We start from the raw sequence: 17074 nt of genomic DNA, 5'->3' as shown, positions 1-17074 counted from the left end.
ATATCCTGACCATGCGTGTACAAGCAGTAAATCATATCCTGACCATCAGTATACAAGCAGCCAATTATATCCTGACCATCAGTGTACAAGCAGCCAATCATATTCTGACCATCAGTGTACAAGCAGCCAATCATATCCTGACCATCTGTGTATAAGCAGCCAGTCATATCCTGACCATCAATGTACAAGCAGCCAATCGTATTCTGACTAGTGACTTGGGATTGTTCCTCTCTCAAATATGCCTGAACTTTAATGATGGCACAGAATGTTTACAACAGACTAATATTTTCCCCTTTCATCAGTTTCTCACAGAAGATCTTAACTTCTGTCAATGACCTCAAGTTTGACAGGTACCGAAACTCTTTAATAATAATAAAAAAAGAAACAAAAACATACAAGCACTGATGTGCACATACATGTACTTGCCTTTGTTTGTTCCTGCACTGTGGATTTGTACTGAAAATTGCATAATGTTCTGCCTAATGTTTATCAACGGCCGCAATCGCCACCATATTTTCACATTTTTCATTTCTATGCCTCACAGTGGGTGTAATGTTTTATACAACCTGTTATTTAGTTTTGAGTGCGTGAGTGAGTGAGTGCTTGCAGCATTGAGCCTGCATCTATCACCCCAAAGTGGATGTCATTGGGGGCTGGTTCACTTCGTTTTGAGAAATGATGTTTTTGTAAATTTTATGACTTTAAGATAGGCCCAAATGTAAGGCGATGTAGTACCCTTTGACAGCCCTCCCCCATCGAGGAAACTGACAGAAATATGCTCGATCAGACTGAACACATATGCCACGTATGCTGTGATGGCAGTATCCCAGGTGCATTTTACGACTGCTTCACAGAACAGGCCCCTGGACTCTACCATGTATTAGGAAAAGGATAAAAATTGAATTATTTATTAATAAACTTTTGAGAAGTTTAGAATCTGAGTATGTGAATGTTCTTCCTAAGTACGGAAGTAAAAGTATGTTTGTGTAAAAACATGGGGAAAAAGACAATTCTGACTTTTATACAATGTCGGCCTGTTCTGATTAAAGGGCTAAGTAATCCACAGATCAAGGGCTCTGTCACCATCCTTAATAGTTCATGTGTGAGACAGTATCCCACTGACCCCACACATACCAAGCTATAATTAAAAGTGCAACAAATGGCACGTGACACTGCGGTGGACGACTGGGGACAGAAATAGAGACCCAGAACACCTATAGATAGATCAGCTGGGAGAATGGTTTGTCACAGTCTAATACACCAGCCAGGTAATCCGTGCTGATCATAAACCGGGGACAGGTAAATTACAAAGGTAACACTTGTTCACGACAGGTGACTTAACACTGACTCGAAATGCTGATTGTATTAGTTCCAAATGAATAACCTGTTCTTCTTTCTTTTTTTCTCAAATATTACATGTAAGTTACATTTGGTTTAATAATCAACAGCCAAATATCTTCTCAGTTGTTAAAAAATGTTCATTCTGACTTCATATATATATTATCTATATAACCATACAGCAATTGTCTAAGATCTTACCTGTGCCTTTAAACAGTATCAAAGTACATGACCAGCAGCTACTTAAATCATCAGATATGCATGTGAATGGGTACATGTTCCTACATGTATCAAATTAATCCATCTAAACTGGTGCTCCATCAAATTTTACTCTGGGGTACGACACAGGCCTTCCTAACAAATCATTTACAGGTATACATATAACATACATGTACCCTGTACATCTGAATCAATCTACCATTTATCAAATCCAAACAGCAGTTAAAATTTGTGGCAGGTTTTCAACTGTTTTGGTGTGCGCTGACAAAATGGTTCTGCGCAGATAAGTTTGCAATATTGCAGTGAACATGTGCTATTAGAGAAAACACTAATTACATAGTAGATGACATCATGCAACATAGGTATGTAACATAGTACCCCACTCCTGTACGACCATCCAAGCTCAATACATTGATTTGTTGCATTATCAGGAACATTAAATGAGCAAATTGATCCTTTAATTTCCTTGGACAAACAGCCACATCAAGACCTGACAACTTAAATTAACTGAAAGTAAAACCAGGAAATTATGAACTAGAAGAATTTAAAATATCGCCATACCTTGGCCTGTACAGCATAAGAGGCGAGTAATACAGAGGCTTCAGGTGGGCAGTAGATGTCCATGTTCAGGATGGACTGTTTGACCTGTAGGAAGAACAGGTGCTGGGTAATGTCCTGAACAAGCTCCTGGGACACGTCCTCCGGGTAAAACTTGGCCAGGAACATGAATGGTATTGGGTTCTCCCTTGGCACGTCCTGGTCCAACACCTGTACCGAGAAAGTGGACAGTTAAAAATCCAGAAGTCTGGCCACCTCCCTAAGAGCATGATGTTACAGATTGCATAAAGTTAAATTATACTTAACTCTTTATGCTACTTTTATTGATCTACACAAAATGGTGCCCTCAAAAATCACATGACCTACATGTAAGTGAACATGAGCAAAACTGAAGACTTCCAATACAACAAACCTATACATGTACAGCATGAGCTGTGAATATCATGGGGTTTTCTTTCTAAACCAGTTGCCTCATAAAATCACTTCTAACTATCAAATGTAAGACATCTTGCTATAGTAGCTATTTACATTTTTGACCTGGAATACAATGCACTAGGTTCACCTGGTATTTGGAGGTGCAAATAAATGAAGTGATGGGACTTGTTATTGGATAAGCTCTCTTTACACTACATCCCCTACTTTTCTCTATTATTTGAGAGGGGGGGGGGGGTGTACATTGGTTATTACATTATTACATTTATCAGGGAAATGAAAAAAGAAAATGAAAAGCAATATTTTACCCTTTTATCAAATTTGAGCCATGCGATATAACCCTTGGAGTCGACATACTGGAGGCCAAAGTACCACGTCTCTCTCAGGCCTATTGTACGACACACCTGCTCGAACAATTCCTTACCTGTTGTCTTGTTCTGAAATGTAATCAAATACAGTTGTATCAGTATAAATGTGAGAGCAACAATGTTTTCACCATCTGCATAAATCAAGTAAATGTCAGAGTATATTCTGTAAACCAAGCCTAATTCTGCTGATCAGCTGGTTGTGAGAGCCAGCCCACAGATAGGGACTTTTGTACAGGTGACCAGACCATGATTTTAAGGATGGCCTTCTCATCACTGTAAAATGAGGGTGAAAGCCATAATCAATCCACAGACATCATCAAAAAAATAAAAATGTCCACAGAAAGAGCAGACACAGCCTTCCTCTCCACATGCTCACTGAAATCATATCTAAATCTGACAGATGTGCATGTACATTGTAGAGTTCGTTGCTAACCTTGGCCAACATAGGCATGGCTAGAATTAGCCCGTGGGCATTGATCACTTGGATCAAGCGTATCTCGCTGCCGTTTAAGGGCAAAACTGTTGTCGAAAGCTCTTCCTCATTGTCAATTTCTGGAAGATCAATGAACATCGGGCAGTTTTCTGGCAGGTGGGAGTTTTGGGCGCCTCTGGAGGGGATGAAACTGAAAAGTTACTGTACTGCTGCCAGTATGTTGTTGGGCGCCCCTTTTGTTGAGTAATCCATGGTGGATGTTCAGCAACTTTGTAAAACTCGTGGAATTATCGTGCCCCAAACTGTAAATGGTTCTGTGTCCTCAACACCGTGCAAGAAAATACATGCACCTTGAAGTTTCAGGTAGAGTCAAAGGTGAACAAAAGGTAACTAAAAGCTCACAAACATGCTGAACTGGTTTCTTCAAGCAGATTCCCTTCCTGAGGAGTGTCCAGGCATAAAGTCCAGGGCTTTTCTGTGCAATGGTGTCCAGGCATGAGGTCCAGGGCCTGTCTGTGCAACGGTGTCCAGGACACGAGGTTCAAAACCTTTATCAGCAGTGGTGTCTAAGCACAGGATTCAAAACCTTCTTCAGCAGTGGTGTCCCAGCACAAGATTCAAAACCTTCTTCAGCAATGGTGTCTCAGCACATGATTCAAAACCTTCTTCAGAGGTTTAATCCAAGCACAAGATTCAATACCTTCCTCAGCAATGGTGTCTAAGCACACGATTCAAAACCTTCTTCAGAGGTTTAATCCAAGCACAAGATTCAATACCTTCCCCAGCAGTGGTGTCCAAGCACAAGATTCAAAATCTTCTTCAGCAGTGGTGTCTAAGCACAGGATTCAAAACCTTCCTCAGCAGTGGTGTCCCAGCACAAGATTCAAAACCTTCCTCAGAAGTGGTGTAACTGAAGACTCAACACCTTCCTCAGCAGTGATGTCAAAGAACAACATTCAAAAACTGCCGGAGCAATTGTGTCCAAGCACAAGACTCAAATCTTCTGGATCACAAAATTCAGATATCTGAAAATCTTTCATAAATAATTCCAATCTTGATTGAGTCAAACAGTATTCACTGAATCTTATCAATGGCTTCTTTTTGCACTGTCAAATGCTACTGAATACAGAATAGCAAGTTCATCTGCCTTATTAAGTGGCATTATAAAAATTTTTAAAATTATTCAAGAACTTCAACACTGCACTGAAAGAGACAACAGTTTCTTCACTGGGTGTGTCTTGTCAGCATGCACTGCGAGTCTGCAATTTGTCACACAGCATCAGAACACTGCACCACTCCTGGATCTCTGACAGCATACTAATGCATAAGCAGCTTTTATAAAGTCATGTCTTAGTGAATAAAAGACATTTCAACAAAAATCTTTAAACAAAACTTAAACACCTAGCACGTGTCTAAAGTGTGGCCACTCCCACAAAAAACCTGATCCAGTGAATGCCTTCTGCCAGTATCACTTTGACACAGACCGAGGACAATCAGGGCAATGCACACATCATATACTGTATTCTACCAGGAGATTAACAAATCTTTAAATAGATGACCCCTAATCAATCAGTGCCTAATATCTGAGTTAACTATTTCTCACGCCATAAAAACTGGTCCTCTTCAACATGGCCCATTAAATCATTTTTAAGACGCAATAAAATAATGAAAGTCATTTTCCACTGGTCGTATTTCTGTCTCCATCTACAGCACAAGCTGTTATTAATGACTTTATTAGTGGATGGCCATTTCTCGATCAAATCCATGCCACGAAAGTCATAAATAGATGGACATTAAAACTAGGTTAACTCACTGACTCTGGGGGAATACTATAACAAATTACACACTTGAGAGACCTTGTTAAATAACCCTTCACAAAGTCTGGCATGTGTGTGCTAAGGTCACGCGTGTGCTAAGGTCCAGGCCATCAGCCTGTCAAACAACAAACTTACAAAAGTCATTAAAATGACGCATCTAAATTTTTAAATACCCTATTAAGCCTCAGACATCGGTGTATACAGTGTGTATATATATATATATATATATATATATATATATATATATACATGTATATACACATACATACACATATTAGCGCTAGCACACCATAATGACCCAGGAGCCTCTCACCAATGCAGTCGCTGTGAGTTCAAGTCCAGCTCATGCTGGCTTCCTCTCCAGCTGTAAGTGGGAGCAACTTCCAGCAACCTGCGGATAGTCGGGGGTTTCCCCCGAGCTATGCCCATTTTCCACCCACTATAATGCTGACCGCCGTCGTATAAGTGAAACATTCTTGAGTACGGCGTAAAACACCAATCAAATAAATAAATACATACACATACATATATGCACATTTCACAGTAGATGTGCATGTATGTAAATAACAAAATACAGATTTTAAAAGACAGTACCTAGCCATATCATACACCCAAAAGTACTTACTGAACTGTTCTCTGCACCTTGCAAATAGGTCACAGAAATCTAGGTACTGCCTAGTTCTGTTATTCCAGCCAGCAGTTTTAACAGTCCATGGTCAATGTTATTGTCTACATGTGCTACAATGTCCAGATAATGACAAACAAATGAGTGTGCGGGCTAGCCTGCAAAATTTGATGAATCATTCAGGACCTTGTCATTGAATGACTGAATTGTTTTTTTGATTGAGGGATTATGCCACACTCAAGAATATTTCCCTCACACCATGATGGGAGAAAACCGTGGGCACCTTGGGGAAACCCACTCACATCATGATAGGAGAAAACCATGGGCACCTTGGGGAAACCCACTCACATCATGATGGGAGAAAATCGTGGGCACCTTGGGGAAACCCACTCACATCATGATGGGAGAAAACCGTGGGCACCTTGGGGAAACCCACTCACATCATGATGGGAGACAACCATGAACACCTTGGGGAAACCCACTCACATCATGATGGGAGAAAACCGTGGGCACCTTGGGGAAACCCACTCACATCATGATGGGAGAAAACCGTGGGCACCTTGAGGAAATCCACTCACACCATGATGGGAGAAAACCCTGGGCACTTTGGGGAAACCCACTCACATCATGATGGGAGAAAACCGTGGGCACCTTGGGGAAACCCACTCACATCATGATGGGAGAAAACCGTGGGCACCTTGGGGAAACCCACTCACATCATGATGGGAGAAAACCGTGGGCACCTTGGGGAAACCCACTCACATCATGATGGGAGAAAACCGTAGGCACCTTGGGGAAACCCACAACCATCCAGGCACTGCTCACTGGCCTTCCCATCATGCAACCAGAGAGGAAGCCAACATGAGCTAGACTTTTGATCTCAGAGCGACCACATTGGTGAGAGGTTCCTGGGTCGTTCTGCTATACTAGCACACCATTATAAACCACCAGGCCATAGAGACCCAAACTGTGGATTGTACACAAACATGAAGGTCATGAATTTACTGTATTAAATGACATAAATTAAACAGACATGCAGGGCACCAACATTAGAACATTGCCCTCGTGCTGCTCTGCTTTACATATATCACTACCCAATTTCTTCAACCTTTTCAACTACCTCTGCCACCAATGTTCTGAAACATTCCGCGAGAACAATGGGGTATAGAGAAATAATTTGCACACTTTTATGAGCTTGCATCTTAAATGACACAAATATCCACATAATAACTCAGTATGCATTAATTCCACTGAAACAAATGCTGTAGTCATTGAAAAGGTAGAGGATTTACAGTCTATAAAACCTCAGCTCAATACATGAAGTACTGTACCATTTAAGATACCAAACTTAACATTTGCTTTAACATTGATTTCAATACACAAAAGGCTAAGTTGTGAATTTTGTAATGACAATTAAGATACAAATATGACATTAACGACTGAACATCACCTTTGTGTTATTGTGCTCTAAATGTATCCGAACCTGAGCTCAATACATGCAATACTTTGTTCAGATGCCATCCCTAGCGTGTACATCAATATTGCTTTCACTGCCATTGGGCCGCCTACCCACTGAGTATACGCCTACCCACTATGTATATGCCTACCCACTGACATTCAGGGTACTTTGAACAGGGGAGCTAAAAATTATATATCTGCACGTACTTTAATGTATTGGTCATCTGGCTAATTATCCAGTAAGTTCATCTCATCATACACATGAACTAAGATGTATGTATGTAGCATATGTATGTATGCTTTGCGTTTTACAGCCACATGACGACAAGGAATCATTAGGTGTGCGTACATATATTGTGCCTTCTTGTGGCAGGGCGAACGCATGGCCCCAAAGTGCTGCCACCGCTGAGGTATCATGCTGAAGACACCATACATGACACCCAGCCAGCCAGTCATCTTTCCTTGCTCTAACCTCTTGGTGCCGAGTGCCAAGCGAGGCCGCAAAATACCATTTCTAAAGTGATTGGAGGAGAATGTTCTAACCATTAAGCCCATGAATCAGTCAGACATCTGCCCCGTTGACCTGACCATGTATATGCAAAATGTGTACTACATGGCACTAATTCATCATCTTTCATCATCTCACACCAAACATATATACATTTATCATTTCCATTTGTGACTAAGGCTATATCAATTAAAAGGTCTTGTTTTATGGGCAGGATCTTTTTTTCAATGTTGGAGTACGGTATAAAAATAAATATGTGTCAGACATTCCTCACTGACATGCAACTGCAGTCAGAGCACAATGAGGTACTATGGTTAAGAAGAGATGTATAGGAGTTCAGTGATGCCCAGACCTTTTTACCTGTACATGTACACCTGCTAGCATTGTACCTGTTCATTACATGTGTCGCCTACAGCTACGTGCTCTGTACACATGTACACTACATACACAAGCCATTCCAGTCCAATAATGATCAACACTAACAAAATATATGTTCACAGGCACACATAGTTCACACACAAGAACTCAGTCTCTCTTCAATAGGGAATGTATGACAAAACTTAACCTTTTTCTACATATCCCACTTACTAATCCCACCTCATTTCAATACTAATCAAATATTCATGAGCGATCAGGTAAAGTACAGACATGAATAATTACACCCACATATATACCTACTGTATCTCAGCGTGGATGCGAGCTCATGAACTAAAGCTAACTGTACCTGTGACTTTGAAATAAACATGGTTGTGGCTGCATATTTAACATTACTTTGATGATTATTAAATTTCAGGAAATACAGCAGTTTAACATAATACAGAGTGTTACAAAGAAAACATCTCTGATCTCTTTACCTGCAGTAATGCACTATTGTCTCTTTGATATAAAATTGGATAGTTTTTATTTTCAAATATTTCAGCTGAGATAAATATCTTCAGGTGCAGCATTATTAAGTAATGTACAGGTAGGATTAAATGTAAGCGGACATTAGTCATCAAATCTGAACATTCACTGTGGTCATGTGGGACTTGTGGACAAAGACTTCATCAACTCAGTTTGAATATGCAGGTTTTCATAATTTCTTTTTTTCCCCTCAATGGCATCTCATTATAGGTTTGTCAGTATCTTTCATCGAACAATGATATACATGGAAATGTACGTAACACATGTAACTTGGCCAGCACACCAGTGAACAGACACATTCAGGGCTGAAAACATCCGTTTAGTTTATATTTGAACACATTTTAAAACTCACCAAATGGATCAAAATCCTTTGCTTCTTCAAATAAATACTAACATAACAGAATTTTAAGACTGTGATTTATTTTGTGACCTTCGTAATTTAAAAAGAAAACTTTTATAACAACCCCACATTTCCCCCATGATTTCTCTTTGTTATCAGTTCAGGCACCTGTCCCTATACATCATTTATAAGCTACAGCTATCCATAACTCACGACAACTCCTTGCCATGTTATGTACACTTTGAACTTCATGCCAACTAAAGTCAACATTAGACACGGATCGATGCAGACATCAAACTACAACACACACACATTTACCTTCAGAAATTATGAAACTGAAAAATGATCCACTAAGCAGACATACATATGTAAATTCCGTCTTAATGAACCACAGAGCATGATATCTGTTATCTAACAAATCATTGTTAACTTAGTAAAAATGCACTTTGAATGAAGGAGTATTTTGCTGTCTGTGAAAAAAAGAAAGAGAAAATCTTTTCTGAAAATCTGTTCTTTCCCAACATGGCTTATATGTACTTGTACAGTTTTCAAGCAGGCCACTCTCAGTGACATACAGACATACTCAGTCATCTGACTGTACAAGTAACAGTGTGTGTCTGATCTGTGCCCCTGGTTAGCTCTGAGTCAGATGACTAAGTGTGTCTGTGCAGGTGACTGTGAGTATCTGATCTGTGCCCCTGGTTAGCTGTGAGTCAGATGACTGAGAATGTCTGTACAGGTAACTGTGTGTCTAATCTGTGTCCATGGTTAGCTGTGAGTCAGATGACTGAGTATGCCTGTTAGGTAACTGTGTGTGTCTGATTTGTGTCCGTAGTTATCTGCAAGTCAGATGACTGAGCATGTCTGTGCAGGTAACTATACCTCTGATCTGTGTCCCTGGTTAGCTGTGAGTCAGATGACTGAGTTTGTCTGTAAGGTAACTGTGTTTGTCTGATCTGTGTTCCTGGTTAGCTGTGAGTCAGATGACTGAGTATGTCTGTACAGGTAACTGTGTGTGTGTCTGATATGTACCTCAGGTTATCTGCGAGTCAGATGACTGAGTATGTCTGTGCAGGAACTGTGTGTGTCTTATCTGTGTTCTTGGTAATCTGTGAGTCAGATGACTGAGTATGTCTGTACAGGTAACTGTGTGTGTCTGATCTGTGCCCCTGGTTAGCTGTGAGTCAGATGACTTGAGTATGTATGATCAGACAAACACAGTTACCTTACAGACAAACTCAGTCATCTGACTCACAGATAACCAGGGACACAGATCAGAGGTATAGTTACCTGTACAGGCATACTCAGTCATTTGACTCACAGATAACCACGGACACAAATCAGACACACACAGTTACCTAACAGGCATACTCAGTCATCTGACTCACAGCTAACCAGGGACACAAATCCGACATACACAGTTACCTTACAGACATACTCAGTCATCTGACTCACAGCTAACCAGGGACACAAATCAGACACACACAGTTACCTAACAGACATACTCAGTCATCTGACTCACAGATAACCACGGACACAAATCAGACACACACAGTTACCTAACAGGCATACTCAGTCATATGACTTACAGCTAACCAGGGACACAGATCAGACACACACAGTCACCTGCACAGACACACTCAGTCATCTGACTCACAGCTAACCAGGACACAGATCAGACATACAAAGTTACCTTACAAACTCAGTCATATGACTTACAGCTAACCAGGGACACAGATCAGACACACACAGTCACCTGCACAGACATAATCAGTCATCTGACTCACAGCTAACCAGGACACAGATCAGACATACACAGTTACCTTACAGACATACTCAGTCATATGACTTACAGCTAACCAGGGACACAGATCAGAGGTATAGTTACCTGCACAGAAATACTCAGTCATCTGACTCACAGATAACCACGGACACAAATCAGACATACACAGTTACCTAACAGACATACTCAGTCATCTGACTCACAGATAACCACGGACACAAATCAGACACACACAGTTACCTAACAGGCATACTCAGTCATATGACTTACAGCTAACCAGGGACACAGATCAGACACACACAGTCACCTGCACAGACATACTCAGTCATCTGACTCACAGCTAACCAGGACACAGATCAGACATACACAGTTACCTTACATACAAACTCAGTCATATGACTTACAGCTAACCAGGGACACAGATCAGACACACACAGTCACCTGCACAGACAAACTCAGTCATCTGACTCACAGCTAACCAGGACACAGATCAGACATACACAGTTACCTTACAGACAAACTCAGTCATATGACTTACAGCTAACCAGGGACACAGATCAGAGGTATAGTTACCTAACAGACATACTCAGTTATCTGACTCGCAGATAACCACGGACACAAATCAGACACACACAGTTACCTAACAGGCATACTCAGTCATCTGACTCACAGCTAACCAGGGACACAGATCAGACACACACAGTCACCTGCACAGACATACTCAGTCATCTGACTCACAGCTAACCAGGGACACAGATCAGACACACAGTTACCTGTACAGACATACTCAGTCATATGACTCACAGCTAACCAGGGACACAGATCAGACATATACAGTTACCTTACAGACAAACTCAGTCATCTGACTCACAGATAACCAGGGACACAGATCAGAGTTATAGTTACCTGCACACACATACTCAGTCATCTGACTCGCAGATAACCACGGACACAAATCAGACACACACAGTTACCTAACAGGCATACTCAGTCATATGACTTACAGCTAACCAGGGGCACAAATCAGACACACACATTTACCTGCACAGACATACTCAGTCATCTGACTCACAGCTAACCAGGAATACAGGAAAGAGACAGTTACCTGTACAGACATACTCAGTTTTTAGCTGTGACAGGAAGCTGTACAGGTCTATCTACCTGTATGTCATCCAGTCAGTTGGTAAAATTTTTAACATCCTATCTTTAAATAGTATGGGCATCAAGCCATCAAAAGAGCTTTTGCTGGATATCACATCTATTGTAAATTTTCATTTGCTTATTTCCTGGAGTAAAAAATTAAGAGCCTTAAATTTTTTCCACTTAAGGCAAAACTGAAATTGGATCAACATGCACATCTTTGGCAAAGTCACAAACACCAGTAACCACACACCAGGAAATTTTCCTTTATTTTTCACAGTGGAGTAGATGAACATAACCATGCACAGCATGGTCCTGAAGAGAACACCTTAGACGGCCACAAGTCACAGATGAAAATTACTTGATAAATCACCTGCTACACAACTTTACATGATTCAAACATCTCAACACACCCTCTCAACACACCCTCTCAACACCAAACCCCTCCCAACCTTACATCCTTCCGAGGAATTTAAAATATCAACGATCGGTATGATTTATACACATTTTTATCTTTATGTGCAGTTGATTGACACACCTTCCACTACAGAATGAGGCCTAAAAGCATTCTAACACAAGGCAGTACATTTACCTAAGGCACTTGCTTTGGTTTGCTGGATGGAAAGTCAAAATGCAAATTGCTAGATTGAAAACAATCAGGTCCCATTTTCCAGCCCTTTATTTTTGCACTTCATCTATCCGCGGCTATGGCATCTACAAGAACTATTTTTACCTGTGAAATACAGGTACAAATCATCACCTGTCCACTTTAATGCAATTAGGCTCTCTGAGATAGATGAGCCTCTGTGTCACTGTGAAGACTCCACTATTAATACACCTGTATGGCTTTATGATAAATGACTGATCTGATGCATATTCATACAAGCTAGCCGCCCTATACAATATAACCGTTTGCATGCACATACCTGAACACTGTATTTATAACACACACAGCCTTATCATATATGTCTAATCCACAAGTATTTAACATGCACATTCATATTTTGTGCATATGTATCTTTATCTGTAAAGTTTCAGTTTATAATGGTTATGCTCGCCATATGCCTCCAGGGCTTTACTTTGCATGGGGATCTCTGGACTGGGTCCTGAGAACGGGTTCTATCAATATTCATGCATACTCTGAACGGAACATGAATCCAGGTGGATTTCTTTTCAATTTGATTTATTCGATTGGTGTTTTACGCCGTACTCAAGAATATTGCAATTATGCGATGACAGCCGGCATAACATGTATGTTAGGAGCAAACCAGATGGTGCCCAAGGGAACTCAGGACCACCTGCCGGTTGCTGTCAGACCTTCCCACATACGACCTGAGAGGAAGCCATCATAAGCTGGACACAACCTTATAGCAATCACATTAGTGAGAGACTCCTGGGTGCAGAGCTACCAGATTTTGAAACACACAGACATAAAATACAATTTTTAAATGCAAACAAACAAAAGTAAAAATTAATGTCAAAATTGATACACATGTATATCTTTAGTCCAGGTCCAATTTTCCCCAGTCAGGGTACACCAGGACATAACAGATGTACGTGTGGAGTGAGTGAGCCTAGTGAAGCTACCAAATTCCCAGGTCTGTTTCAGGTCAGTTCACAGAAAGCAGCCTAAGTTGTCTACAATGTTGTTCTCAAAATATTAACCATCCTTGTTCTAAATTGGTTACAAATGTACAAATGTAATGAACCAACAGTTCAACACTTCTGTTGATGTAATCATCCAATGAGCCTTCAGACTATGATATGTTGGTAATGGAGTACAACAATACACGCACATGTCAGCACTACATTTGTGTATTTATGAACATGGTAATGTTTCAACATGTACATATGCATATGAAGATTAAAGATGAATTCCAAGATAGCCTGAGATCTGGGTCTTAGGGTGGCTTATATGTACTGATACGCAGGGACCACTGGCCACCCTTAGCCCTAGAGCTACATGTATGTGAATCCGATTCTGGCGTAATTCTTACAAAAAGCTACCCCTTCGTTCAATTCTGATGCACACGCACTAGATTCGTCCTGAATACACATAAAGCACAGCAATTCTGACAGCTAAAATATTTACTAACTTTTTGCCACAACTGCTATTTGCCTTTTACATCACCATTCTCCTGTAAATCTTAGCGGAAGTCGAAAATAGACTCATATTTAACAGGTCACCATGCGCTGCCATATTTTTAAAATCTGGGTCGGAGAGGCCTGCATGCACGGAAGCGGTTGAGCTTTCCGTGAAAATTAGAATGGAACGGATGCAGAGGATAACCCCCCTCTTTTTCTTCACTGTAGATTTAATTTGAGAGTTCGCGCAAACTGTGGGATCTGTCATTCTGCTCCATAGCCTTCAATCAATCGCAAAATGGCACATCCGTAGTCACATGGCTTTATGTATGTCAAAACTGACAGCCAGCTGCTCAAAACAAAGTGATGTCATGAAAGGTCAACCATGCATGCATGCATGGGGAGGAACAATCCAATTTATTAGGTCATGATGTCGACAAGGCATGTAAGCGTATGTCACAGCGGTGAATTATCTTGGATTTACTGGTCGTAAAGGCTACAGAATGTGGAAAAATTGACGGAGGAACAGAGAATGTCTTGGTGAACATAATATACTGGAGTTTTACTTGAATTAATGCATGTATTGGTGCATTTTTGATGCACACGCGCTGAGCCCTTCTTAAATACCAATATTTTAACCTTGAAGACTCCTCGGCTGTGATCTACGCCCAACCAAATATAAAATGATAACAGCCGAGATCCTTGGCTAATTCCTAGATGGCCATGTTCCAGGCATGACCTGTGCACAGCAATAAGTATGTGTGTATCCATCTAGCTTACATGTCAAGAGCCTGTAGATGACTGCCCTGAAAATCCTGCATGTAGGTCTCACAAACACATTACCAGAAGGCTTGTCCCTTAATGTAAGATTTGCACTGATGACAACTACACATTTTCATTTTTATTTATTCCAAAGTTTACACACGAAGCCATTCCAACACAAAATTCATCCCGTGTATGTTCTATAGAGACACATCAGGAAGGCGACGATCATTTATATCACGATATTTATACACTGGTATAATTATATTATATTACTGGTGAATATGTTAATGTGCAACCCCAATAATCCAGAGTGATAGGCCTCCTACTGATACCCCAACTGCGACATTTCAGCCGACATTTGAACACCACTAATTGGAAGCTGATAGGCATTAGGGAGTTGTTAAGACAAGGTTGATGCCTTTGATGGTCTCTGACCCACTTCTCAGAATTTCATTGTGAATAGGTGATTCTTCAATGAACATCCCTCTACCATGTTACAGTTAGCAATCTAGTGCAACAGCCCACTATTGTTTGGAATGATTTTGTGACATACTGGTACATGTATTCATAGTTGGTGCACCATGCATGAAGACCGTTCAAAAAAATACATCATTTATTTTAAAAAATTGGTATGAAATAAAGCACTCTAAACTGCAGGTATATCCATCAGCAAGAGACATAAACTAAAAGGGCTTTTAAGTTTGCAGCTTAATATTATGTACTGGTAGCAGTACACACGGCTGTCTGAAAATGAACTTGATATCTGTCTACAACAATTAAAATTACCCTGTAATACTATCTAGTAACATGCAGACATTCTAAAAGAATGTAAAGCTTTGCATACATATTTACATGTAAACATCTTTAACACTAAAACGATTACACAGTGTGACACAAAAAATAATATTTTTCAAAGTGTAACACGGAAAGTCAGAAATGAGGCTACGTACATCAATATCGAACTCCAATTCCGCATCCATGGTGGTCACGCGGACTGGGTAGTTTTTGGACGTACTCCCAGGCTTGTTTTTAATGGTTACAAGCGGCATCTTGACTTCTTTGACACGCATTCAGTAAGTTAAGTAACCCTGTAAAGGCCTATTCTTTAGGTTCTAAGTTGCTCCGTTACTTCTGGGCAACTTTGAACTGATTTGTCACGATTTCCAACAACTTCGGCAAAGTCTTCAGGTTGTAGAACTTCACCATCCTTTTATCCTCTTTTCACCTGGCTTTAAAACTAAACAGCGTTCTCCTTTGTTACTCCCCATAGTTATGAATGAACCTCAACCAAAATTGCATGGATTATCAAACTCGCTACAACTTTTCAACACAAAACACACGCTCTCCCTAGCAGTAACTTACTTTACTAATATTATCTACTCATCTTTATTTTAAGCTTTTCCTGGCTTGACAGATTTGTGTAGTCCCGCCCTCTAGCGGGCGAAAAAGAAACTAAATGCATAGCATAGATTATAAGGCATGATGTAAGTCTTTCTTTTTTGAATAAGGTCTAGCACTGAGCATTTCAACACTTCCCAACAAGTTTCCAGCATTCAAATGACCATCATTCCATCATGTGTTGAAAAATAAGTAAATTGTTAGTTAAATTGGAAAATGTGTTTACCAAATGAATTTGTAAAGGTGGTCCAGTTGCTAAATGTCCAGTATGAATAAACAATACTTCAGCAAACAGATAAGGACAACGACCTAAAAAAAAACAGAAGAAAAAAAAAAAGAAAAACAGACAAAAGGCCAGTAAAAATTTTATATAATTGTATTCTTACACATTGATACACATTGATACACATTTCAGCTTTGATCGTTTTGACCAGGGCATTACAGCGCACTACACTTTAGTCCATAGTGGCTATATTGTATGATGGAGGACCGTGCGGGTCTAAATAGAGACGTCTCAAGTGTCCGCTTTATTGACATGATAAGTTTGTTTCCAACCATTAAATGAGATCACAATAAAGACAGAACGACGTTACAACAGAAACTAATACATTGTAACATTGTAGATGTTGCTCAACAATCAATGTTTTGATGTAACAAAGGCTCGCGGTCATGCATCACACGAGCACCACTTCACAGGATTCAAAAATATGCCGCCTCGCCATTAAATTAAAAAGGAAAACTAAAACAACTAGGTCTTTTCATGAGTGTTAATCAGAACCATCTTCTTAAATACTGGGTGTTTATAGAGTCATGAATTTGAGTCACCATCATCAATGCTTGAAAAAACAAAAGGCTCCCCAGACGCACGCACAGAGTATTATATTAGTGGTGTAATGCTAAAAAA

General features: G+C 40.2%; 1 protein-coding gene across 1 annotated transcript in view; it reads right to left on the bottom strand.

The window, feature by feature from the left end:
- LOC135476087 (merlin-like) overlaps nt 1–16137 on the bottom strand; it is a 65213-nt gene extending 49076 nt beyond the window's left edge. The window contains exons 1-3 of the mRNA XM_064755987.1: nt 15723–16137; nt 2856–2984; nt 2119–2325 (exon numbers count right to left, since the gene is read on the bottom strand). Of these exons, the coding sequence (XP_064612057.1) occupies nt 2119–2325; nt 2856–2984; nt 15723–15842 (456 nt within the window). The 5' untranslated portion in view covers nt 15843–16137. The remainder of the gene's footprint in view (nt 1–2118; nt 2326–2855; nt 2985–15722) is intronic.
- Nucleotides 16138–17074: the final 937 nt, after the last annotated feature.

This window comes from Liolophura sinensis, chromosome 10 (assembly GCF_032854445.1).
Source record: "Liolophura sinensis isolate JHLJ2023 chromosome 10, CUHK_Ljap_v2, whole genome shotgun sequence".
In the NCBI taxonomy this organism is placed as follows: domain Eukaryota; kingdom Metazoa; phylum Mollusca; class Polyplacophora; order Chitonida; family Chitonidae; genus Liolophura; species Liolophura sinensis.
This window is presented reverse-complemented; position numbering and strand designations above follow the sequence as displayed.